This window comes from Agelaius phoeniceus, chromosome 5 (assembly GCF_051311805.1).
Source record: "Agelaius phoeniceus isolate bAgePho1 chromosome 5, bAgePho1.hap1, whole genome shotgun sequence".
NCBI lineage: Eukaryota > Metazoa > Chordata > Aves > Passeriformes > Icteridae > Agelaius > Agelaius phoeniceus.
In genome coordinates this window covers 30,656,448-30,683,391 of record NC_135269.1, presented here as the reverse complement: position 1 = coordinate 30,683,391, position 26,944 = coordinate 30,656,448, and the positions used below count along the sequence as shown (strand labels likewise).

The window sequence follows — 26,944 nt, the reverse complement described above, 5'->3', positions numbered from 1 at the left end:
CTGAGCCTGACATCCATTTGGAGATTGTGGATCCTCAGTGATGAAACAGCAAGGTCTGCTGGAACAGGTTGCCCAGGACAGGTCTTAAAGATCCAGAGATGGAGATGCCACAGCCTCTCTGAGTCAGTGTTTGTCCACCCTCACTGAGGTGGTAAGTATTGCTCATATTTACACAAAATTGCTTATATTTCATTTTGTGCCCCTTGCTTCTGGTCACCACTTGGCTACCACCAAGAAGAATCTCCAACTCTGTCTTCTGTCCGGTCCTCCTTGGATGTTCACACACGTTCGTAAGATCTGCCTCAGCCTTTTCTGCTCTTTACCAAAATTGCTAAACTAGTGGCTTTACAGTTGCTAAACTAGTGGCTGCAAGGTTCTTCTCAGCTTTTATTTCGCCACTCTTTGCATGCAGTACCTAAAACGAAACACTGATCACCCTGATCTCTGGCCTCTGGCACATAAGACCATGGAAAGGAAGAGACACCGCCTTGGTGGTGTATGATCTCCTCCCAAGGAGAAGGAGCAGAAAGGCCTCACTTGTTCTGTCAGTATCTTGTTGGGTGAATGAAGAATGGGTCTCTCTTGTCAGGCAACACTGCTAGGATATAAGGAGTAGTAAAAATGGTCTTGCTTCTTCATTAGTGTGCAATAGAGAGATAGTGCCAGGTCTGTGGACTGCTCTTGGGTTTGTTGTTGCTGGAATGGCTCCTGAGGTATTAAAGAGTCTTTTTTCCCAGCCCCACGATCGAAGAAGAAGACCAGATTCTTTGGCTCTGGTTTTCAAGGTTCTTATCTAATACATTCTTTTTCTGACCTGCAGAGGTCTGTCTGGCAGGTCAGTTCGTGGCACACCGACCACCCTTGGGGTGGTGTTATCTTTTTATACTAAAACCTAAGTGTACTTTATTTACAATAATTTTCCAAAACCTATCACCTATATTAGACAGTCTGTCTCTCTCCTAAACTAATGCAGAAGTGCCACCATCACAGCAGAAGATGGAGGACAAGAAGGACAGGACATGCCCAGATTCCTCCATCTTGCCTCTTGAACCTCCATTCTAAATCCCCAAAATTCTAGATTTTCATCCTGTGATAAATTCACTAACATTCTACTCAAACTCTTGTGGCTTGTAAATCCTCACACAAAGTTGGTAACTTTTTCCATGGGCTGAGATTGAAGGCACAGGTGTTTTTGACTCCGTGCCAAGATCTCTGAGCCACCTGCCAGGGTCTCAAGTCCCCCAGGGCAGCCAGAGGAATGTCCTGGGTTCTGACAGACTGCCATTAATGGCATTCCATAGCAATATTCTGTCAGGCTCAATTACTAAATTGAGTATATATTTAATTATGTACAGTAAAAATATTAGTGATTTAGATTTTTGTGTAATGAGCTTTCTTTAGTGTGAACACCAAGCTGATCTTTACATACCATCAGATGTCATCAGAAATACCTGTTAAGACACAGTTCACAATAAATTCCTGTTTTAGGAAGTGTGTATTGTGGGAGATACTAAAAAGTTTTGTTTGGGAGGCCTTCTGGTGATGTGCCACAACTTTGAAAGTATTTAGATAACTTGAAATTATTAGCTGCTGGTTGTCTGGGGAACTTAAATTGTAGTTTGATAAATTGGATAAATTCAAAGTATTGCCATAACGTTAGGGTTGATTCATCCTCTTAGCTGTGAGAGCACTGTAGAGCACACTCTTTCTCTAAAAAAAGAGGGAGAGGGGAGGAAGACACTGTCATTTTCTATCAGCTATTGTTTTTCACAGAAATTCATATGTGTAACTGATACCATCTTGGGGTACCATTAAAATCAATCAATCCCTTTAACAGAATTTACCCAGACTCTTTACTATTAAAAGAATATTTTCTACTTTCTATCTTTTCTATTTCTCCAATTCACAGCAGTAAATTAAAAACCCACAAATTTTTCCTTATGGTCTTGAGATAAAATAATATTCCTGAACAGCTCTTCTCTAACAACTGTAGCTTCTTTTGTCAGAAGATGAAGATTTTAAAAGTGCAATAAGCTGGTTTTCCTCAGAAGTATTTCAGACAGAAATTCAATATTTAAACCATTCTCTGCCATATCATTGAGCAGTATCCAGAGCTGTTTTTCCCAGTCTTATCACAAAAGCAGATGAAAGAGATGAAAAAGTCAGATATCCAAATCTTGGAATTTAAACAGTTTTATTGCCAGAATACAAGTACTTCTAAAAGACTAATTTTTTAATATATACATAAATAATGGCAGAATTTTGAAGAAAGGCATTTCAACCTTATAACTTTTCAAGTTATAGAGTTTAAGAGTCTTATACTGTTTTAGTCTTTAAACCAATCTCCTGTACAGTGTCAGTGACCAGTACAGTGTCAGTGGTCCACCACTGAACTCAAAAAGATGACATACAACTTGTACACTGTGAATGGAGAAAATACTCTGTAAGAATTTGAACTCATTTGGCTGTGTATCAAAATGATAAATATTTGGTACTAACTGTGGTGCAGTCATCTTTTCTAGTGTAATAACAAAACAGAGAAAGGGAATCAGCAATTCCAGCTTTATAAGGCCTTGATATTGCATTGACTAAAGAACTTCTGAGTTAAGAAGCCAATTTTTTTCCTGAATTTTGAATGCTAACTGATGTTGCTTGAAATATAAATTCAGCCATTACAAAATAAAATTAAATAAATTGAACAAATCTTTCTTATTCATAAAAGAAAATAAAGATGTTTATCTTAATCTTTCAATTGAAAAAACAGTAAGAAAATTGGAATAGAAACAGTCTGAATTAGAATGCAAAATACTTGGGAGCTACATTTGAAATGCCTTTGGGGAAGCTCTATTTTTTGTTGTTGTGATGCTGCAGTTCTTGTTAACCTTCCAACTAAATAGAATAGAATAGAAATAAATAGAATAGAGTATTTTCAGTTGGAAGGGACCTGCAATGATCATCTAGTCCACCAGCCTGACCATTCCAGGGCTGACCAAAAGTTAAGGCATGTGGTTAAGGCCATTGTCCAAATGCCTTGTAAACACTGACAGGCCTGGTGCCTCGACCAACTCTCTAGGCAGCCTCTTTCAGTGTTTGACTGCCCTCTAAGTAAAAAAATGCTTCTCAACGTCCAGGCTAAACCCTCCTAGCACAGATTCAAACTGTTCCCATGCATCCTGTCACTGGATACCTGGAAAAGAGACCAGCACCTTCTCCTCCTTGGGAAGCTGTAGAAAGCAATGAGACAGCCTCTCAGCCTCCTCTTCACTGAATTAAACAAGCCCAAAATCCTCAGCCTTCCAGCCCTTTCCTCAACTTTGTTGCCCTCCTCTGGATGTATTCAAGGATCTCCACAACCTTCTCAAACTGTGGGGCCCAGGATTGCACACAGTGCTCCAGGTAAGCCCACACTGAGTAGAGTGGGACAATCCCCTCTTTTTCCCAGCTGGTCATGCAGTGTTTGATGCACCCCATGCCTTTTGCCCTCTAGGCTGACAGGGCTCACTCACTGCTGACCTATGTCAAGCCTGCTGCCCAGCAGCACCCACGTATCATTTCTTGCAGGGCTGCTACTCCAGCCACTCTTGTCCCAGTTTATACTTGTGCCCAGCATTACTCTTCAATGGTGCAGAATATGGCATTTGTACTTGTTAAATTTCATCCATTAATGATTGCCCAGTGCTGCAATCTATCAAGATCCCTTTTGATAACCCAAAGTTTTATGAAGGTTTTTCTTGTCTTTCAAAGACAAAAATATAGCAAAAGGAGATACTATAAGGAGACTATAAACCTTGCATTTATTCAAATTTTTTTAATTCATAATTAGTGAATTTGAAGTCATTTTTACAGACAGTAAAAAGATAGAAAATTATACTGATTGAGGAATAAATTTAATTACATGGTTTTCAATTAAGCAAGGGTTTGATAAGTCTAGCATAAAATTCTGCTCATTAGTTTATGACATATCAAAGCTTTTCTTGCTTTACTGCCTCTCTCTTACTCCCTCTCACTCTCAACACCACCCTATCTTATTACAGTTCAGGATATCATCTTGAGGGCTATGACAGGATATGGGAGCTAAAAACGAGGCTTTCTGCCAAATAAGAGATTTGCATCCTGCTAATTGTCCAAATTCTAATGGTTTAAGATGGTTTCTATTAGCTAGCAGTGAAGAAGAGTGTGAAGGAAGAAGACCAAAAAGTATTAAGGCATTATGAGAATAAAGGTGAACTTCAGGAGCAGAATTTAGGACTTTAAAAAATTATTTGGAGAAAAAAGGCTAAAGAAGAAAAATAGATCCACAGATCTAGGTAGGCACTTACTTTTATGAAGGATTCAAGAAATTTAAATATGTCTATTTATATATGCAAATATATATAGTTGCTTTGCATAGAAAGCCTATCAATACCAACAGCAACATTGTATTTAATATTGATTTTAATTGATTTTATTATAAAATTTTATTTTATAGCAATTTTTTTCACCAGAAGCATGAAAAATTTAATACTTGTATAACAAACCGAGTTTTAAATCTTCTCTCAACTTAGACCAAAGTTAAAAAAGGCTTATGGGCACCTCATCTTTAGCTACAAATACAAGGATCAGATCCATAGCCTTTCCCACTAACATTTTGCCTTCTCCCCATTTAAAATCCCCAGACTACATCAGCATCATTCTCTCTCAAGCAGCTTCTTAAGCCAAGAGATTTGACTCTTGGGAATAGTAGTATATTTGTGATGGTGTCCATGGCTATAATTTCAGCCACCTTAAAAAGCAAAGCTATGGCATATCACCAACCCTCTGTATTTGACATCTTCTAAAAGGAAAACCACATGAGCATTCATGACAGGTCAAGGTGCATGATCTGTGATCTAAAGGGTTTTTTTTTGTTCTCTTTCTCTTATTTTTGCGATGCATTTAATTTGCTTGTATATATGCAAATGCAGACTTCAGTCATCAATAAACAGGTTGTAGTGTCTGTTTATGGCAAAAAGTATATTTATCTATCAAGTACTCTCTTTTTTTTTTTAATGCCCAAAAAGCCTCCATTCTGATGTTTGCTTGTCACAGACACAGTTTATGAAAAATCCTTTCCTTAGGATTTTTTCTTATGAGAAGCTGAGAGGCCTCAGGAACAAAATATAAACAATGATTATCTGCTGCTGTGGAATGCAACAGGTGCATCTTTGATTGGTCTCATGTGGTTGTTTCTAATTAATGGCCAATCACAGTCAGCTGGCTCTTTGACTCTCTGTCCAAGACACAAGCCTTTGTTATTCATTCTTTCCTTTTCTATTCTTAGCTAGCTTTTTGATTAAATCCTTTCTTCTATTCTTTTAGTATAGTTTTAATATAATATTTATCATAAAATAATAAGCCTTCTGAAACATGGAGTCAGATCTCTTCCTTCATCCTAAGACCCCTGCGAACACCATCACATTTGCTGAAAACCATTTTGGGATTTTTTGAAATTTCATCATCTAGTTAGGCTTTCTCTTTTCAGTATAACAAAATAACTTAAATATTATGTTAATAATAATACATATATAATATAATAATAAAATATTTATAATACTTCAGTATAACTTAAAAAAAACCTTCCTGAACGGGATATATGTATCTGAGGGGAACAAAGGGTCTCTAAAAATAAATCTCTAGGGTAACAGTTTTGACCTCTTTGGCATATGCAATGCTAACCTTCTTCTGGTTCTGCCAGGCCTCTCTTAGTGTATGTGAATCATTAGACAGTAGGCAGCAGGGTTAGAAGTATACAAATATATATATTTATTTAGGGAGCTGAATGTCAAACAGTTCCCTGCTCTTAATAGCTGGTGATTTTACAAGTCAGACACTTTCCTTGTGCTGTCCCTCTGGTTTGGGTTTCACACAAGATTGTCTTGGCACTTGCAGTCTTGGCAGGCAGGCTGTGTGCTCTCCTCTTCCTCTTCTGCTGATGTGCCTTCAGCCTACTGATCTGTGGAAGGGAAAGCAGCCATCAGAGGGAAATCCTCATCTTCAGTGCTGCAGTCACTAACTTCTCCAGACACCTCCACCGCCGCTTCTCTTTCATCTGTGTACTCGCGGTGGCCCATGAAGTACTGGTTGGTGTTGTGGGGCGTGCACATCCCTGGCAGGCGGTATCCTGCCAGGTTCATGGGCCGGAGGCGCGCTCTTGCCTCTCGCTGTATTGCTGCTGGCAGATGTGAGGTTGTGATCCAGCAGCCCTTCTTTGCGTTCCAGAGCAGCTCGCTCTTTTCATCACTGCCGCTCTGCTCGCCTGCCTGGTCTTGCTGGAGGGGCTCAGTGCATTGTAGTGGTTGTTGCTTCCAATTCCTGCTGCACTTGTGACCCTGCCACTGTGCCTTCCCAGGCTGCTTCTGCTGCAGTCCATGCACAGGATCATTGTGCTGGCCACCATGCCTCTCACAGCCATTTGAGGACGATGCACAGGGGTTCTGCTCCATGAGGTCCTTCTCTCTTTTCTGTTGCCCTCGCTGACTGTCTCCGTTAACGTGTCTCCTGCCTCTGTTCTTCCATTCCTGCTGTTGCCTCCTGCCCCTGCCAGCCCTGTTGCTATACAGGAGCACAATAAGCATGTCTTTTGCCTGTACTTGGTGGCCCTGCCTTGGTCTCTTGTCCCTGTCCTGACCTTGCTGTGCCTTCTAGCACTGCCCAGCAGTGACGGCAGCCAGCAGCAGGGCACGGCTGGGGGAGCGGTATGGGGGTTGGCTTTCCCTCCAGCTGCGGCCTGGCCCAGCAGCCATGGCCCCATGGGGGTGCTTACCTGGCAGGCCGGTGAGGGAGCCTGTCCATGCTGACACCCTGCTGTCCTGTAGAGGCTCTTTGTGTGGGCACTCTGTGACAGTCTGCCATGCCGCCCTGCCTGGAGGAGCCAGTGGTGCTTGGCAGTGACATGGAGCTGGGGACAAGGGCACAGTCCATCAGTCAGTAGGGGGCCCTCCCGTGTGGGCCCTGCAGGCCCAGGCCAGGCCTCACTGGAACAAATCCAGTCTCTGGCCCTGAAACCATCACCAGCCCTGATAGCATCACCAGCCCTACTCTGTGATTCCCTCCAAACACCTCGTGGCACTGAGGGAAAATTGTCCTGGGCACCTGGTGAAGAAGGATGTGGAGGGACTAAGTAGCTGTCAGGAGCTGGCACAGAAAATCAGCACCTTCAAAAAGGCTTTCTCACCCTCCTGACTCAAAATTCTGTGTCCAGCCCTTATGTCAGCTGTTGAATGAATTCCTAATTTTTCAGTGTGGAAGGTGGAAAGATAGATACCAGGCTTATCTCAAGATTAATTTTCTTTACACAGCATATTGGCATAACACCAGATGCTATTTGTAGCATCCTTCTTGTTGGCGTTTTGTGATACAGAATAAAAACTAATAAATCATAGAACTACAGAATGGTTGGCCTGGAAAGAATCTTAAAGATCATCTAGTTCCAACCTCCCTGCCACGGGCAGACACATCTACCCCTACACCAGGCTTCTCAAAAACCCCAGTGTGTTTGTTATGGTGAGAGAAAAAGCTCTATAGATGACAGCTATGTTGAAGAAAAGAGTGTCCTCATTCTCACCACACAAAGATAAGGATGGGGTTTTTGGGGCTGTGTTTGTCTTTGGAAGTTTGCACATTTTCTGTTGCTGGGAATAGGTAGGTATTTATTATTTTAGGCTTCCTGTCCTTCCACTGACACTGTCAGACCAGGCTTATGGTTTCATAGTAAGTGATGCATTTATACTATTTAGACCAGAAACTGTGTTTGTCTTTTGCTGAGAGATATCATCAAGGACTCTGAATTTTTGTACTTAACAATTAGAACATCTGTATAGTATCATGCCCAGCAATAAATTGTTCTAATGGCATTTATAGTCTACTTATTTAAATACAAAATAAAATAATTATAATTAAAAAAATATAGAATAATCGTTTTGCAGTATGCTATACAAAAAGATTTTCCTACCACAAACAAAATACCAAAGCCAACCAAATAGCTCCCTCAACAAAAACAAAAGCAAAACCATTTCATATGGTCTTCGTTTTTATCATCAAAGAGTTTTCCATTCCTTCAGCTTTCATTAAAGATGAAAGGGAAAAAAAACAGTGCATAGGGTCGAGTTTACCAACCAAGTAAAGACAAGTCTCATCTACCCTTAGTGTCAGGCGTTGGTATGATTTCAAGTGTCGCTATCTTTCAACACACGATGGCAGTAGCAGTCCATGAAATGATTAGCTGACGCTCTACATGACTGAAACTAAATCTGCCTAAGGCCTTTTTTTCTAGATAGCTATAGTCTTTGCTTATGAATATTGACAGTTCTGAGCACAGCTCCACAGAGAAATTAAACAAAAAAAATAAGAGGAAGGTTCACAGTCTTTTCCTGATCAAGGTGACCCCTAGATATTATCCCAGGTACAGTTTGTGATCCCAAACTCCATGTAAGAAGAGGCAGACTGGTGCTTTCATTAACCACAATGTAATTATAGCAGGTTCTGCAGTCATTCTTTATCTCCTGGTTATTTTGGGGATCTCCTCAAATCAAAGATTTCTATAGCAGCCCATTTAGCTAATAACACTCCCTTATCTGTGATCAGTTTTGAGTGAGGTATCAAAGGTGCTTACTGGAGAGCCATATTGACTAAGCATTTATAACTTTTTTCAAACTACATTGCCATTTCAGTTTCATTGCATCAAGAGAAAGTCTTTTAGACATGTGGCTTAATCCTCATAATTATGAGTTTGATTTAATGCCATTACTTGTCTCCCTGTTGAACTCTGATAGCTTCAGCCTTTCTACAGAACATGTCTTCATGTATTTACTTTCAGTGAGATATTTACTAGAAAATAGACATTTAACATCAACTCCCTGTAACTTAAAGTAATTACATGTTTGAGATTCTCATGGGTCTCCCAAGTCGAGTCTGTGGCTGAAGGAGCATTTGTACTGGTCAATGGATTGTGCTGCTGAGGTAAGCCTGTATGCTTCCCAGCTCTGAACCCAGCAGCAGAAATAGCTGCATCACTCCAAAAATCCCAAGTTAAAAGGATTTACCAAGAATCTCATCAGCATTACAAAGATAAATTATTGCTGCAAAAATATAGATAGATTATGGAAGGGTAATCTGAAGGATTCAGTTTTCTGAAGAAAACATGTTTTTTGGAATATTGCTAATACTTTTCCAAAATAAAGGGACCTTTAAGGAAAGAAGTAGAAAATTAGATGTATCTCTGAGAAAATAATATTTAATTAAAATAAAACCCAGTAAATAATCAATGGTGTACACAATTTTATTTTTATTTCTTTGTTTACCATATAATAGTTAGACCTTAATATGTAAAAATTATTTAAATTTAGAATTCATACATTAGATCTGAACAATTTAGCAAAAAATGTTGTATTTGCATTGTTTTTGTAGTAAAGTATTTTTCTTGATATTGCTAAATAACTTGCAGTTGGGCAGATAATGGATTTGTCTTTTAGCATTTCATAATCTTCTCGGTATCTCAGTAAAATAAATTCCAATATTAACAGAAATATTTCCTGAATAAATGATGTTTTTAAAAATTCATCTAGGTTGATGTAGCTTAGATGAGGTTACCAACTGGCAAACGGGGTAGACACATGTAAGCATAAGGTGTTTTGCTCAGGTTGATGGGATTGCCATCCAGCCTGATGTCTTCAAGAGCCCTACGCACATAAGTAAAATCTCTCCTTTTGCAGAAGGTATCTTCATGCATCTCTTGAATGTTGTTGTTCTAAAAGAAAACAAGCAAACAAAGGACCTATCAGAATAGTTACCTGAAAGTAATTTTTTATTCTGAAACACCATTTATGGATGTATTTTCAGTGTGTAGAGAGATACTTGCTTGAACTCAAGGGCCCAGATTGTGGCAGCAAGTCATCAACAGAGAAATCTTCCAAGCAGGGGAAAATTTCTTGGCCAATGCAAAATTTCAGAACTAAGTAACTCAAACCATGTAGCAGAGACAGGCTTTGAAGGAGGAGCCTGGTAGAAGTACAGAGCATTTTCATTTCCAGATTATAGAGAAGAGCCATATTAAGACAAATTTGATCCACAATAGGCCAGTCCAAAAATCTAGAAACATAATTATCATCCTGACATCTTAATATGCCTCAATCTGCAAAGGTACAACTCTGTAATTTGATCTGTAATTTATTTCTCCCCAGCCCTGTCACATTAGTTTAATTCATACCTGTATATGTACTGGCAAAATTTAATGCATTTGGTTTTATTCCTTTGATTTAAATTGCTCTTACATGCCTTATATTCACTGGGCTTCCATTCTTGAAGCAAACCATTCTCAACAATGAATTGCTGGAATTTCAGCATTTCAGGAAACTGGGACTAAAAAGCTCATTACCTAAAAGGAGGGCTGAAAATTGTTTCCTTCTCCATTCCTTTGCTAGTGAAAAATTGGTACGGACAAAGTCCTGCTCACTAACTTTTTTCTGTAGCACATAGCACTGAATATTTAATTTACAGGCACAAACAGGTGAAAAGGAAGTCAGCTAGAATGCAGAGAGTTTCAATCAATTTACCTACTAAAAGATCGAGGTTAAATGATCTGAGGCACATTACATTGCTTACTGAAAGGTTTTTTCTGTATGATGTAATAAGTAAAAACATCTGATAAACAAAACTGTAAATTGGTACAAGATGAGATAAAGGGAAAAAAACGGAGCTGGAAAAGGTTAAAAGGAAGGATTTAGAAAGAAACTATTGGGTCATAGTAATTCTAGAATTTGATTTTTGAAAAATATTTTATTAAAAATTCTGAAAATTAATGCTTAGCAGAGCTAAATTTTACTTCTCTAAAAGACTTGCAATCACTAGTTAATTTTATGTTTCCCAAAGCTTGTTTAGTCAAGGAAGAACACCTTTGGATAAAAAGAAGAAACACTACAAGACAAATATTTGCCCTTCTGAGTTGTGCATATACTTTGAGCATGATATAAAGAGCCATTTCTTTTGTAGCCTACCTGAAGATGAAGAGCTTGGAGGCTTTCAGGGAGTGGCAATGGAATGTGATCCAAGTTATTGTCAGTGATATAAAGATGCTTCAGTTCATCCAGATTCTAGAGGAATATGGAAGAAAACAGGAGGAAATGAGAGATATATTTGAAAATCTCTGGCAAGTAAGTTTGAAATCTATCACTGCAATGAGCACGTCTGGTTAGCAAAACATTTTGTCTCAGCATGATATGGTGAAAAGACAGAAATTTAAAGACAGTAATGAACTCTGATTTGTATAGGCTGAGAATGTTGCTGATAAGGTTAAAATAAAGGGCAAAATGTTTTTCAAAAATCTACAGAATTATTAAAGATGTAATTTTAATGATGATGTTGTTACCTTTATCTTTTGTGACAAGACTACTAAATTTTGCAGAAGTGCATTGTATTGAAGCAAATTATAATTGTATAAGAAATGCCTGAGTTAAAAATACATTTCTCATTCTTTTCAAAAGGTAAATAATTTTCTCCCTTGACTTGTTGGAGGAATGAGTGCTGAGAAATCTGGCAGACACCATAGCTAGGTTGCTCACAGTGGTCTTTGAAAGGGCACAGGGATCAGGAAGAGTGCCTGAGGAATGGAGGTAAGCCAGTGTCACCCCTATCTACAAAAGGGCAAGGTGGATCTAGGGAACTGCCATTCAGTCAGCTTCACCTCCATCCCTAGAAAGGTTATGGAGCGCCTCATTCCAGAATCCATCTTCATCCCCAGGGATGATAAGAAGGTGATCAGGAGTAGCCATCATGGATTCACTAAAGGTAAATCATGCTTGACTAGCCTGATTGCCTTCTAAAATGAAACAACTACCAGAGTGGATGAGGGGAAAACACTGAATATTTTCTACCCTGACTTCAGCAAGGCTTTCAGTACTTTCTCTCCTACTATACTCTTAGCAAACTCAGGAAGCGTGGACTGGAAGAGTGGAGGGTGAGGTGGATTGAGAACTGACTGAAAGGCAGATCCCAGAAGGACCTAATAATCAATGGCACAGTACAGTGGGAGGTCTGCCCCTTATGCACTTATGAACCTTATCCCAAGGTTCAGTGCTGGGCCCAGTATTGTTTAACATGTTCATCAATGACTTGGGTGGAAGGACAGATGCCTCCTCAGCAAGTTCATTGATGACACAAAGCTGGGCTGATACCCCAGAAGGACATGCGGTGCTCCAGAAGGACCCCAACAGGCTGGAGAGATAGGATGAGAAGAACCGTCTGAAATTCAACAAAGGCAAATGCAGGGTCCTGCACCTGGTAAATAATAATCAGCAGTACAGACTGGGGGCCAATCTGCTGGGAAGCAGCTCTGCAGAGAAGGACCTGGGGGTCCTGGTGGGCAACAGTCCATGAGCCACCAGTGCCCTTGTGGCCAAGAAGGCCAATGGAGACCTGGGGTACATTAGGAAGAGCATTCCATCAGGGCAAGGGAGGTGATCTTGCGCCTCTGCTCAGCCCTGGTGAGGCACATCTGGGGTGCTGTGTCCACTTCTGGGCTCCTCAGGACAAGAGAGAGGCATGGAGCTCCTTGAGCAGGTCCATTTGAGGGCTAAAAAGGTGATTGGAGGACTGGAACATCTCTCTTACGAAAATAGGCTGCATTTCTAACCACATCCTCTGGAGAGAGGAAGAAAATATTTTCCCATCACACCCAAACTTACTTTAAATGCCTCATTTGGTATCCCTCTGCAACCAAGCCTGTTCTTGCTAACATCAATGAATGTTAAGGTAGATGGTAACTCAGGGAGTTGCCTTATCCTATTGTCACGGAGCACCAACTCCTGAAGTTGGGGCAATCTTCGGAAGGCATCCTTGTGGATATCTGATATGAAGTTTGCAGTCAAATCAATCCTCTTCAAATGGTCTTGCAGAGAAAGAGAATACAACAGATTTATAAGAATGTATTTCCTGAAATTTAAAAAAAACTCTGTCTATGTCTTTATACATCTTTCAGTGAAAGACCTCAAAGTTTAATTTTAAGATTTCTGTATGTTTTGGGAACCTTATAAATTATTATCTTTTGGAAAAATGACACTTTTAAAGGGAAATAAATATATTTTCTACTACCTTGTTCCACATTTCTTTATTTCAACACTTTCCTATATGTAAGAAATTTGATATATTGACTTCTTTATAAAATACACTCAAGCCCTTTTTCCAATTAAATAAAAACCCCAAAATTAAATGGAATATTTGGGGAGTTTTATTTCTTTTATAGAGATGATTGCAAGTAACAGCAAGAAGATCAATGATCATTGTTATTTATAATAATTCAAAAGTTTGACAGAGAATCTGCATCTAAAATATTCAAAAGTTTGACAGAGAATCTGCATCTACCTTTATCCTCCAAAGTAACAAAATGCATGTGTATTTGTGTGTAAAATTTGCCATAATCAAACATTATATAAAATATATCACTATATTTTTGGTTGATATGAGCCATAAATAATCAAAATTAAAGCTGATTTCAATAATACTGGTATCCATACTTAAGTTAGCAAAGTCATTTCTGCTGATCTTCTTGATTCTGTTATAGCGGGAATAAAAATAGGTGGTTTTCCTAGGCAATGGTGGAACAGCATGAAGCTCACGATCATCACAGTAGACTGTGGTCCCTAGGCATGTACACAAAAGGCAAGTGGGAAGACCTATCAAGGAATTTAAAAGAGAAAACATTTTTTTAGAAAGGACATGAATAAAAGTCATACATAAATTACTACAATGAAATGCTCACATAAGCAGCTAATGATCAGTCTTTGTCTATGGTAAAGTTCACTTCCCATTCTGTTTTGATCACCAAACCATATAATTGCAACACTAAAGTGATTAAATTCTTTTTAAAATGAATTTATTTTTCTCCCTGTGCCTAGAAGAACAATTAACTTGTTCTAATAAATTGTTTCTCAGACTATAATAGACTATTTGGTGACAGCAACTAGCCAGAAGTTGATTTCCCCTTAAGCTAGCAGGTGTACACTTCCATCTGGATGGAGGAATAATAGCTGATGAATGATATTTTCTACCTGATCTGTCTCTCTGACATTCTCTTTCTTTCCTCCCCCTCCCTTTTTACATTTCTTTCTACCTCTCTCTCTCTCCCCCTCACATTTACTATTAAATAGAATTCGTCCTATTTACTTTGGCATATGGTCTCATTTACACCTTTATTCAGGCAGAGGCATCCCTCTAACAGTTTTAATAACTGGCTTATAACACTTGCGACACTGACTTTTTGATACATCTTTTATGAGTGTATTATGAATATACATTATGAGTATAAATCAGCATATCTGTTTATCAACTTTTAATCCCATAGAAATACTTTCCTGTTTCATGTTTTCACCCCCCTTGTAGCAGATGGGGTGGTTTGCTCTTGTTATTTATAGAATAGTAGGATAATTCAGGAATACGAAAATGTTTTTCTTGCAGATTGGTTTTTTCTCCAGGTCAGATGTGGCCACATGAGAGATGTGCCTTCTTAATCTGCCCCAATTATCTGTAGGTTATTGAGGTGCCTTTTGAGGCAAGATTAAACAACCAGTAGCCAGAGTACTCTTTTATTTTTATGTGATAATCATTACTTGGACATCCAGGAATACAATTTCCCTAGAGATAAGGATCATTTCATGCTTTCCCTAACTTTCTCCACAGGACAGATTAAATTGGCTGCAGAGAGTAGGTCTGATACAGGGAAAAAAATATTCCCACCTTGAACTGTTCTGGAAAATCTGGGCCTAAATGAATATTGAGTTAAGGATGGCTGACATTTTTTCATAGTATTGCAACACAGTACCATAATATGGGGAAAGGGTTTCACCCTGTCCTATTTTTGTTCTTGGAGGAGTGGTATTTTTCACCTATATCTGGTGGACACTGAAAAAAAACAGAGGTAGAAGAAGAATTCAAAAAGATAACAACAAGAAAAATGAGCTTGGCTTAGTGTTACTGAGCCTTGTAGTCTTTTATTCAGTACCAGGTCAATAGCAGCAACATCTGACAGGAAAGTATGTTGCTAAAATAAAGACAAAAGAGAAATCTGATTTGATGTGTTACTGTCTTGAGCATTTCTTTAGTTGATGCACTACTTGATTTGCATTCAGTACTCAAAAATGTTGACAAACAAAGAAACCATCATTTAGAATATTTACAGTATATGATGTAAAATCCTCTAATTTTCAAATTTGAAAAAAAATGTATGGGCCTTTTTTTTTCCTTTTTTCTAGAATCTCCTTGGAGGTTCTCATTCCATTTTTATTTGTTTTGACAGTGTATATTTTTGCCTGGTCAAGCTCACTTGTAGTATGTACCAAAATAAGGCTATGAATTATTAACTTCATTGAATACACAATTTTGGAAGCAGTAACTGTGGGGTTTATGTTTGGGGTTGTTTTTTTTTTTTAAATTTCATTTTTCATCTGTGTAACTCAGCTGTAGTGTTGGGCATAGTAGAAAGTAGGATTTTCCTGTTACTGTATGTTGATCACCATAAAACACAAAGATCCCTCACAGAAATTGATAACTCTAGTGGACTTTACCTACTATAATTTAGAGGAGCTTCTGACAAATGCCAAAAATTAGCAGTGCGAAATTTGTGTGGGAGAGGGACAGATTGTGTTTTGCAATTTTAATTCCCCTGCAAGATTTATAAAGTTCTTATTTCACTATTGATAGTCAGAAGAACTGAAAATTGTCTCCACTAAAAAGTTCTAAGTAGCTCCCTTTCCTTAAGTTTTTCAGTTTATAACTTTCATGGTCAAAAATTCTTCAGCATTTTAATTATACTTTGTATTAACACATTTATAAAAAACATGTAGCAAATCATTATAAGTAAAGACAGTTGATAATGATATTGAAATCTAAGACAAAAACACAAGTACTGGTAGCATTTCCAACCATCAGCAAATTTTCAAGTTGTAAATCTTCTGGAACAAGTGGCACAGTTGTTTTCACAGTGAAGTAGTATGGAGACCTTTTGACTAAGCACCTATCTGACTTTGGAGGAGAATTCAAGATAGATTCTTTCTTCAGTAAGAGACATACAGAAACTATGTACTTCATTTTTAGTAAAAAAGAAAATAAAATGGGCTTGCTCAAAATCAACACTACACACAAAAACATTTCTCTTTCCTACTCACCATCTTGAGTCTGGGGTCCAAGAACCCCTGACCCCTGTGCTGAAGATCCATCAATTAATTTTGGTGTTGATGCTTCATCCTCAGTTTCCTCTGTCAATGGTGCAGAAGAATAACTCTCTTGAATTACAGACAGTAGTTTTGTCCCAATATCTGTCTAGGAAAAATTAAAAGGAATTGTTACTGTTTACTTCCCTTGGAAGCTGTTTCTCTTGCAGTTATTCATATTCTTCCACTAGAGGTCACATATTTTCTGAGATGTAGTGCTGGAGCTGCATTTTATCCGGAGCTATAATGAATTCTGATGATGTATAAACAATTCATGAAAATCCAATATACTTGTTCACTTTTTGTCTGTGTTTTGAGTTTTTTCCTGTATGCACACATGCATATACTTCATTACTAAGAATATATATGAGAAAAATTATTTTTCCATATTTATTTAAAGATAAATTAGATTTGTGATAAAAATTGATAAACTGTATGTAAAACATGAAAATTTGCTATGAAATATCAAAAAGGTGCAAGTCATTTACCATAAAATTATAAATTGTACAAATCCAAATCCAACATAGGTGTGCGGGCTCTGCTTATAACACTAACATGATTTTAAAATATTACTTAATAATTCTGAACTCCACATAACTTTCTAATATGTTAAAGACTCTGCTTAACTTCATTCATTAGTAGCTATATTATGTATTATGAAAAAATTGATATATTGGATAAAACCTTGGTTTTAAAACACTTATAAAATTTGGAAGATCCTTGCATAGAACTAGAAAACTTATTTTGTCCTTCAATCAACATAACTAATCAAAGCATTTAATTCTGTCAGGTTAACTCTAATTCTAAAAATGCATTCTGTTGATTTTCTTATATGACAATTCAGGATAAAAATTAAGGTATAGCAATTTTCTTGTTTCACATCACCTCTCATAAAAAGAGTATTGCAGACTTGCCATGCTTGTTGCAGGGGGGGGGTCTATGTTAGCAAAGAAGTAGAGTTGTTTTCTGTAATCACCCAGACAGTTCTGTGATCTTTGCAAGTTACTTTCCCAGTGTATCTTCATTTCCCCATGTTTAACAGTATTGTTCAGCTGAGCCAGAGCCCCTTTTGAAAGTGCACTCTATTCTTTAAATCTAAGACAATTAATTACTATCATTACAAGGTTTCACACATCAGAGGTGCTGTTAAAAATGTAGGTAATTGTGGAGACCCTGGGGGGCATCCCCTAGTTTAGGGGTTTGGAAGAATCTTCACCCAAAAAGCTGTTAAGACCCCATTGGCTCCTACCCCTGTTCCCATGTCCGTTCCTATGTCCCTGAGCCACTCCCTCCCTATTCCCTGATTGGCCCTCATCTTTGTACTGCCCCGAGACCCAGTTCACCCCCTGCCCCTCGGATAGAGAGAAACCTGGACCCTCCCTGTGTGTGCCTGGGACCTGAACATCTTACCAGGTGCCTGAATAAAGCATCTATGGATACCATGCAAAGGCCCTTTTTGCTTCCTTGCCCTGGACTTTATTAGCAGTAATTCAGGCTGCAATAGGTAATGCATTTAACCCTGCAGGTGCTGCACCCCTGTGCTGCATTTAGCATTCCTTGTCTTTTTCTAAGACACAGCCAAATACAGAAATTTTGGTCACAGTACCATTATTCCAAGTGCAAAGGCACCAAAGCCCAAAATTCTGCTTCAGTTTTCATCCACTGCAGCTTTCTAGCACAACACCACCACAAAACTATTGAATCCCAAGTCTTTAACCTGACCAAGCATCTCTTTTTTTGACACCATCCCACAGCTACTGCTTTCTTTGCTGTTTTCATGATGAACCAGTTGTTGAAATCCATCACAGTAGTGTTCATAAATTATAATTGTAAAAGACAGGTAAAAAGTAATTGACTGGCCAAATAGTTGGAATTTTTAAAATTTGGTTTTGTATGTAGACTATAGAAGTTAAAGGAAGTAAAACACCTAACATCTGGATTCCAAGCACAGGCAAATCTTTGCTGTATTTGATCCCTATTTGAATCTCTTTGTATGTGTATATATATATGTAATATGTAACATATTAATATTTAATATGTTACATATATGTGATTCTGCCCTCCTACTCTGTTCTTGTGGGACCCCACCTGCTGTATTGGATCCAGCACTGGAGTCTCCAGCACAGGGAGGACATGGGCCTGTGTGGAGGAAGTTCAGAGGAGAGCCAAGAAGATGAAGACAGGCTGAGAGAGTTGGGGTTGTCCAGCCCAGAGAAAAGTAGCTTTCCAGTGCCCAAAGGGGACCTTACAAGAAAGCTGGAGAGAGACTTTTTAGAAGGACATGTAGTGATAGGACAAGGGGGAATGGCTTGAAGCTGAAACTTTTATATATTATTAAAATCTTTACTGTGAGGGTGGTGAGGCATTGGAAATGGTTGCCCAGAGAAGTTATGGAGTCCCTTGCTCAAGGCAAGGTAGGATGGGGCGTTGAGCAACCTGGGCTAGTTCAAAGTGTCCCTGTTCATGGCAGGGGGATTGGAAGTAGAAGATCTTGGTCCCTTCCAACACAAACAATTCTATGACTCTATGAACTGTGAAAATTTCAGAAAAAAACACTTTACCTCTCATAATAGACTATCTTGCAGCATAGCTATATATAATTACAGGCAGTATTAAGGATTATGATCCTGGATTGCCTTACAACATCTTAATAACTACCTAAAATCTAATTTTTTTTGTACGTAAATAATTTCATTTAGGTTATATAATGGCAATAGGTTCAAATATTTTATATCAATTAGTTTCACTGAAGACAGAGAACATGAAAGCAATAAAAAACCAGTAAGCACTCTGAACCACACAGGCTCAGATTTTGACTAAGAACATTTTAGATTTTCTGTATCTTCTTTTGTTGTATTCTACTAAGCCACAAATGCTATTACTAATTAGAGTTTATGGATAAAAATGCTCCAACACAGTTGCAAAGTTCACAAAATGCAAGGTAATCAAATGAGCAAGATGACCTTCAGCTGAACTGAGTAACTTTGAGTTGATGTAAGTAAGGGTAAGGATGTACCTTGTCCTTTTGTGCAGACAAATACACAATGTTACCATCTGCAGCACTGACAGTAGACAGCTTAACCAGGAATGGACTTGGGGACAAATCAAAAGAAGGCTTTGGGAACAAAGGAAATGGGACAGATGTTCTCCGAATGGAGGAAGCCTAGAGGGAGAGATACATTCCAGACTTTTATTGACCCAGGTTAGTGCTGCACTAAAGTTCTTGCACATGCTACTTCTTCACCAGATTTGTGGAAATCAGATAAGAATCCCTCTTCTGAACTTCAGAATTAAATCCAGAGATTTAAGATCTGTAAATGTCTTTATATGCAACTTTTCTTCTACTGAAAGTAATATTCTGTAGAAGAGTATTTTCAAGATAGTCTTTGTAAATAGGCTTCAGACCAAAGATAATTTTCCTTTCACTTGTTATGGGGTTTGGGTCATCTACACTGACTGCCACCTCTCCGCATATTTGGGGCATGCTTTATGGAACTTACTATCTTAGGATTTGTTATTTACTTTATATTTACTTTATGCTTTCTGAGGGTTCTTAGTTGATTAATCACTGCAGCTGTTGGGTAGCAAGTGGAGGTGTTAACCTCTAGTACTTCCATTTCTACATTGTTATCTCTTTCTTACTGTAGGATGTTAACCTAGATTTGCAGATACACAATTGAAAGTCTCCCAGCAGTTTCCCTGCAAATGCTCTTTGTCTGGGGTTTAGGGAAACTGTTCCAAATAGTTAACTTTATCTGTTCAGTGTTCTGCAGTTGTGAGTGTCATAAGAAATTAAAAATTATTGATGTTAGATTAATGATGTTGCAATTTTTATACTTGCAACAGAGTAGGAGTTCATTGATATATGTGTTTTACATACCAGACCAAGAGCATGATCAGTATTTTCTTGCTGTACATAACTTGGACTTGAACCAGTGACCTAAAGGTAAAAGTCTGTTTCCCATTATTGGTCATATGATCCATGCAGCTTTGTATCTTTTACAAGTTTCATAAATCATGCGAGATTTTAACAAGACAAAGATGTTTCTTGGACTATATGCTGTACAGAATAATCCCTCATTTTCCAGATGTTTGTTTATTTTTGGCAACTGGACTTTAATATAAAAAAATTGAAACATAAATGATTGTATATCACTTAATATCATTATTTTCCATTGGGTTTTTTTGGAGGGAGATGGGAGCCTGGAATTAGGCAGGGAGTGGACTTGTATTTCATCTGGTACTTTAAGAAATATTCTTTGTGAAAAATCACAAAGCAGGAAGAACATTGTAGAGAAATACAATAAGATGTGTTCCTCCTCATCAATATCTACAAGTCTTCAAATAATAATCTGCCTTCCAAGACAGTTTTAATAAATGGCATAAGAAAAAACTGAAGGGGCATCACATCACTTATCTTTAGCCATCTATGTGGTTAATAGTTACCCTAATCTGTCTTTGGAATCAATCAAGAGATTTAGAAAATACCAGTGCAGATTAGTCCCAGAACATGCCAAAGGACAGTGATATCTTTCCTAAGATTGCATGGAGTACCTACTTTTTTCCCTATCCTATATTTATCCAATGTGACTCCAATTTCCAATGAAAGATTACTTAGTGAGGCTGGCCAATTCAGAGGCACTTTCAGACCAGGAAGTTACAAAAGTCAAGAATGCAGAAATCAGAACACATCCATAAGTGATAAAATGCAATTGGTAAAGTCCAACTTGCTGCTTGCCATCCATAGGCTGGGTATTTAGTTATATTAGCATCACTTCACAGTCAGTATAGAATGAGACAAAACTTCTGAAAAGCAGCTCCAGATATTGGCTACAGAAATTCCTTTTAGGGTGGGCTCTTTAGGTATCTGTATCTCACCACTGACAGTAAAAGAGGTGAGACAAACAAAAGACTCGGAGAGGCTCAGGAGTTTATTTTACGTGTCTTTTTTATGTGTCTATTTTATGACAACATATTTTAGGATCGAACCTGATGTATTACATGTGATAAGTTTAAATCCACAGAAGAATTCTGAAGTGTGTTCTGTTTCAGTGTTTCTTTTACTGCAAAAAAATAGATTTAATACACAAATAAAAATGCAAAACTTAAGAATAGGCATTTTAACCTTGAAGGGACAGTTGTTCCACACACTGACCCATCAAAAGGAACTGGTTTCTCCCATAGCTGTTTTGAAACTACCAAAGGCTTACAAGAAAATGTCTAATTATGGTAGAAGTTATTCATAGAATCACAGAATGGTTTGGGTTGGATGGGACCATAAAAATCATCTATTTCCAACCCCCTTGCCACAGGCAGGGAGTTTTGCTTTCCTATCCAAAAGTGGTCTAAACTTGTTCTTGAAATTTGCATTTAAAGACTTCTTTTCTCCTGTTGTTCTATCTTAAAAAGAAAAGGAATTGTTAGTCACTGCAAACAAGTGAATAACAAGACCTGTAGTCAAAACCTTTCTGAAAAACTAGAAAAATTCCTATTCAGGGATAAAGCTTCAAATGATGTTAGGTTTTCTGATCAGCTATGTGGCCATCTGATTTGTACATTACTTGTACCAATTAATAGGGTTTTTTAAAAATGTATGTGATATTCTGAAAAGTCATTGTATATCCACTTTGAAGTCTCCTATTTAATCAGACACTGACCACAAAGACTGGAACAGCAGTGGAAGCCTCTGTCAACTCTGCAGAATGGCAAGAGTGAGCTCTTGCTCAAGCATGGCTCCTTCTTCACGTGTGTTATGCCAACAGGAGAGATGGTTTGTGTGTATGCACACAGACATGAGCAAATATGTGTGTGGAACTCAAGTTCTGAACTTTGTGCAGGCACCAAAATGCCCTATTATTAGTTGATTCAAATTCAACAAGCTATCAAGTAATGCTAGTCAAAATGCATCAAATATTAGACTTCCACTGTATTTCTTTCTGAATGTTTTGTGGATCGTATTTTACAGCTCACCTCTTTTGTGTAAACAGACCTAGACCAACCTGTATTTAACTCCCTTACTTTTCTGCTTATTCAGTGCTAGGCAAACCATTCGTATTAAGTGCTCCTTTGCTTTTCAGCCTCACTGATGGCCTATCTTAGCAATGAAAATAATTTCCTGATGCTCCTGTATTTTTGCTTCTTATTTTTCTTAGTTTTTCCTACCTAAAGAAAAATTGACTGATTATATTTGACAGACACTGTGATAAAATTGCAGTGCTATTTTATTAGGCATTAGTAGCTGATGTACATAAAAATCTCTCTCCGCAATTTGTTTTTCGCACATATTTTCCAAACAAAGTTTTAGTTTCAAAGAGGCAAAAAGTGAGAAGCTCACATAATAATTCCTTTGAGAGTCTGGCTTGATTCTATTCATTTTAAAGAAGGAAATCTCTCTTTGTATATGCTTTCAGAGCAGTTAGGAGAGCTAGTTTTGACTGTGGCCTCTGGACTCTATCATTATATAAATATTAATTCAAAATACTAATGAACTGTAAAGAAAAGAGGAGATACATCAGCTCATGTTTATACTGTTACTGTCTGTTTCAGAAGATAAATTCAACACAAAGCTTGTACACTTACAGTGACATTTCTTTGCTGTAGATTTCTCCTTGAGGACCTTGGAATTCTTTCCTTGATAATAGGCTTTTCTTTTACTCAGCCTTTTTTTAGCCATTATCTGTGAAAGAGTTCATACTGCTATCTTAATGTCTCTATGCACATTGTATTTCTGAATGATATATTACTTTAAGTTGTTCCAGTATTAATTTCCATTTGGATGCAAGGCATTAGCTAGGTCTTCTGTGTCTCACTAACCTGGGATCTTGGAAACCATAGATTTTATAATCTATAATGTCACCTAACACATGACAATCCGTAGCTTTGATTGAGGATTCAGTGCAATACTCACAAGTAATTCACAGCTACAACTACTTCCCCCATGCAAATATTTGCATTAAAAAAAGTATTCCATGTATACATTACTAACTTTTCCCAGCCTTAAGATTATTCTAAAATCTGTGACAAAAATAGAATTCAAGTGAAGAACATCAAGAACCATTATCTAGAAATGTTTTCAGAAAAATGTTTTCAATCCAATGAAGTGGGTGTGTATATACACACATACACTCTACACAAGAAACCATACTTCCAGAGTATGAGAATTAGCAAACTTGGACTCAGTCACCCTTACTTAACTGTATTAAGATTATAAATTCTCATACTAAGCCTGAAACACATGTCTAGGGTTCATCAAAAGTTATTTGAGGAAGATAGGTGTATGGGGTGGAATGAACTTTCCCCATGGCATTCCTCAGTGCTGTGCTTTGTGTTTTCAGCTGAAAAGGTGTTGATAATGCTCAGTGACTGCTGAGCAGGGCTGGCACAGCACCAAGGCTGTCTCTCCAACATTCCTCTCTAACCAGTAGGGCAGGGGTGGTCAAGATCTCAGGAGGGGATGGAAACAGGACAGCTGACCCAAGGTGAGCAAAGGGATATTCAATATGGTATCTGGTCAGCAATAAGAGCTGAGACAAAGGAGACAGTGAGGGTAGGGGGTAGGCTTTATTATTAAGGTGTTTGTCATCAGGAGCACCTGCTACACGTACTCAAGTCCTACTTCCCTGGAAGTGTTTGGCTGTTACCTGCTGACGGGAAGTAGAGGATAAATCTTTTGTTTTCCTTTGCTTCTGCATGCAACCTATGTTTTTCTTCATTAAACTGCATATATGTCAACTCCCAAGTTTTTAACCTTGACTTCTTTCCCTGTCTGTCTGAGAAGGGGGAGTGAGAAAGCATTTTGATGGTCACCTTGGTAGCCAGCTAAGATCAACCCACCTCAACAGATATCCAAAGAGAATGATTCATTCTTGTCTTGGAGCATGGTTTTGGGATGCCAAGCCTAATTTTTAAGATAGAATGAGTGGAAAGAATCCCTTTCTAATTTTCTTCAGGTCTTTCCACACTTTGGTGATTAAACATTGAATGTGTGATTACAGTACCTAATGGTCTGGAAAAGGACATGTTGACACAGGTGCTTTAGTTTAACTCCTTGAGGTGCACAGGTTAATTTTACTTCAATTCACATTGAAATTATCAGGAGTAACATCTGAATGCATCTGAGGTACTAGAACTTGTCAGTTTCCTGGACCTTCTGCTAATCAGTTGGGTGCACAACCTTGCTAAAGTTTGCATTTTAGCCAATGAGTCTAAAAATGGATTAAACAGAATGGCTTCTATTTGCACATAACTGGATTTTCAAATCTTAAATTGAAGACAGCAACAACAGAAAATGCTATTTGAGTTTTTTCTCCACTGCTTCAATAGCCTGAATACATGATTCAGAACTCTAAATGGAAATTCAAGTCTTAAAGAGTTACTGCACACAGGCTAGATCTGTTGAAGGACTGCTGGTTGTCTGGGTCTCTGTGGTATTGCTCATCATGCAAACTATGCATAATAAAAACTAACCTGTGACCTTGAATAAATATTTTACACATAGATCCATTTGTGTTGTTCACATCCTTATGATAACAAGATTTTAAGCAGTAAAGTCATAACCACAATCAAGGAATCAAACATATTCTGCTTAAAACTTGGGTGACATCAGTAATATCAGTGATTAAAATGTAACTTGCAAGACTGACATGCCCTATCAAATAGCACACTGACATGTCTATAAAATTTGCTTGATTTCTACAGCCCTGACCACTCATATCTCCTGGGATATGGGGAACTATGAATGCTTAGGATTCTCTTGGGTGGTACATGGTATTAGGAATGTAAGCAAAAAAAAAGATTTTGGCTAAACATCTATGAAAATAAGGCTCTCACAGTGAGGTCCATCCATATGCAAAACAAAACTCTGTTCAACTGCTGTGTTGGATGAACTTTACCTGATGAATTTTAAAAAGGCTGTCTGAAGAGCTCAGTAATGGAAGATAATCCTGCTCTGGAAAAGAAGCTTACCAGTCAACCCTGACTCTGCCTATTCCATGCCTTCTAGAAAAAACAATCCATGTTGGGATCTCGTATCTTTTCATGTTGGGTGCAACATCAGTCATCCTGAGTTTCCTTTTGGATGGAAAAGAACATCAAAGCCTTGCTTTATCCTTCACTCAGAAACTTGGAAAGGGCCACCCCATGTTTTGGTGTTATAGGACCTCACAGAGAGAGCACAGCACAGGAGAATCCCACCTACCATTAAATGCATTACTAAGAAATCTGTTGTTTGAATGAGAAAAACTCAGTGATGAGGCACATTCAAAATAACTTCTCCCGTTTATGGGAAGGAAGTAATTTCTGTAGGAATGATAAAGGCTTCATTTCTAAGAGCAAAGTGAGGCAGAAACCGTGGTTTATTAATCAATGTGAAATAGAGCACAGGGACTAAAATTGGTAGTGACTTTATCAGGAAAGTGAGCTGAAACAGGATTAAGTAGAGCACAAGAGTGGCACAAGGGAAACAGGCCAAAGGCAAGGTAAGTTCCTTGCAGCAAAGTTCTTCTCAATCCCTCTTAGACTGAAAATTTATTTCCTACAAATTATAAGGTTCTGATCTTAGTGCTAACTTTATTTTTATCTCTTCAGTTCTCCTGTTTTGGAGTATAGTTATTCTTAAATTGTCTCTGTCCTTTGATTTCAAAGCTGTTATCCAATTTCTATTTCACATTGATGAAAGAAGAGCTCCTGTCCCTCCTGCTGTAATCATGAATCTTTCAAAGGATTGTATTTTCATGAATTATGCATTGTTATGTGAAAAAGCACCAAAACATTATGTATAAAAATGAAAATACCATGTTATTTAAATGTTATATTTTTTACTAAACTTCTATCACACACAATCCTGAATCACAGAGTGCTTATATTACCTTCAGGGAAGTTGTGCCAATGTCTAATCAGCAGGGTGAAAAAAAAATTAATGTAGCCTTTTAGTAATTGTAAAGAAATAAAGGATTGTAGAAGAGGAAGGAAACATTTAAGTCAAGAAGTGGAGTCCCTTGCTTCTACAGGTGACATATCTTATCCACTTGTACTGTATCAGAGTTTCAACAGGTTTTTTTCACTATTTTTTTTTACTTTCCTGTGTTTAAATTCAAATGCTTTCCCTTTCTTTTTTCTTCCTTCTGCCACTTTCCTAGCAGCAAGAGAAAACATTAGCATTTATAGCCTGACACACTTCTAGTGAACATAAACCTAAGGAAACAGCATTTTACAACCTCATTTAATGGGAAATGCTGGAAATCTTGTCTCAACTGCCTCCATGCATCACCCAGATAAATAAATTACAATGACAATCTCCAACAGAATTTGGGGTATTTCATGGAGACCTGAGGAAAGCATGGCACCTTTCACCTACTCTTAAAGATTACCACAAATAAAGCCCAGAACAATTAGAATATATTTTGTCTGTGTTTGTAAGTTAGGGAAAAGGTGAATGAACTGCAAAGGCAATAGAAACCACGGGTAGATTTGTCAGATAAGTATTTTCATGGCAAAGAAAACCTGATCAGTAACTACTGCATTTATGCACTTTGGAAAGACAGAATAAATTAAGTTCTAATTACCTCTACTTGGTCAGACTGCTTGTTTTCATCATGGGCAAAAGGATGAGGCAGCTCTCCAAGTGGTATGTCATAGAACTCAGAATCATAAATTATGGTATCACTGATAGGGGCAGCTACAACAGACTTGAAGATAAAAAATCCCAAAAAAACATTTACAAAGGTCTGCAT

The 26,944-nt window shown here is 37.9% G+C and overlaps 1 protein-coding gene and 1 long non-coding RNA gene across 2 annotated transcripts; one reads left to right on the top strand and one right to left on the bottom strand.

The window, feature by feature from the left end:
- LOC143694047 (uncharacterized) lies at positions 1–11,707 on the top strand. Its single transcript, XR_013182222.1, has 3 exons — positions 1–151; positions 11,005–11,165; positions 11,496–11,707. It is a non-coding gene; the product is annotated as an uncharacterized LOC143694047 (long non-coding RNA).
- Positions 9,478–26,944, bottom strand: EPYC (epiphycan). Its single transcript, XM_054632085.2, has 6 exons — positions 26,777–26,944; positions 16,170–16,323; positions 13,524–13,682; positions 12,696–12,898; positions 11,010–11,105; positions 9,478–9,763 (listed from the first exon to the last, which is right to left on the bottom strand). The coding sequence occupies exons 1-6, from the start codon at positions 26,942–26,944 to the stop codon at positions 9,593–9,595; spliced, it is 951 nt and encodes a 316-aa protein (XP_054488060.2). The 3' UTR covers positions 9,478–9,592.

Coding starts and splice junctions, on each gene's coding strand:
- EPYC (XM_054632085.2), bottom strand. CDS start 26,944: ATGCAGACCTTTGTAAATGTTTTTTTGGGATTTTTTATCTTCAAGTCT. Junction 13,683..16,169: donor TGGACCCCAGACTCAAGATG/GTGAGTAGGAAA, acceptor ATTCCTTGATAG/GTCTTCCCACTTGCCTTTTG. Junction 9,764..11,009: donor TCCAAGCTCTTCATCTTCAG/GTAGGCTACAAA, acceptor GTTTTCTTTTAG/AACAACAACATTCAAGAGAT.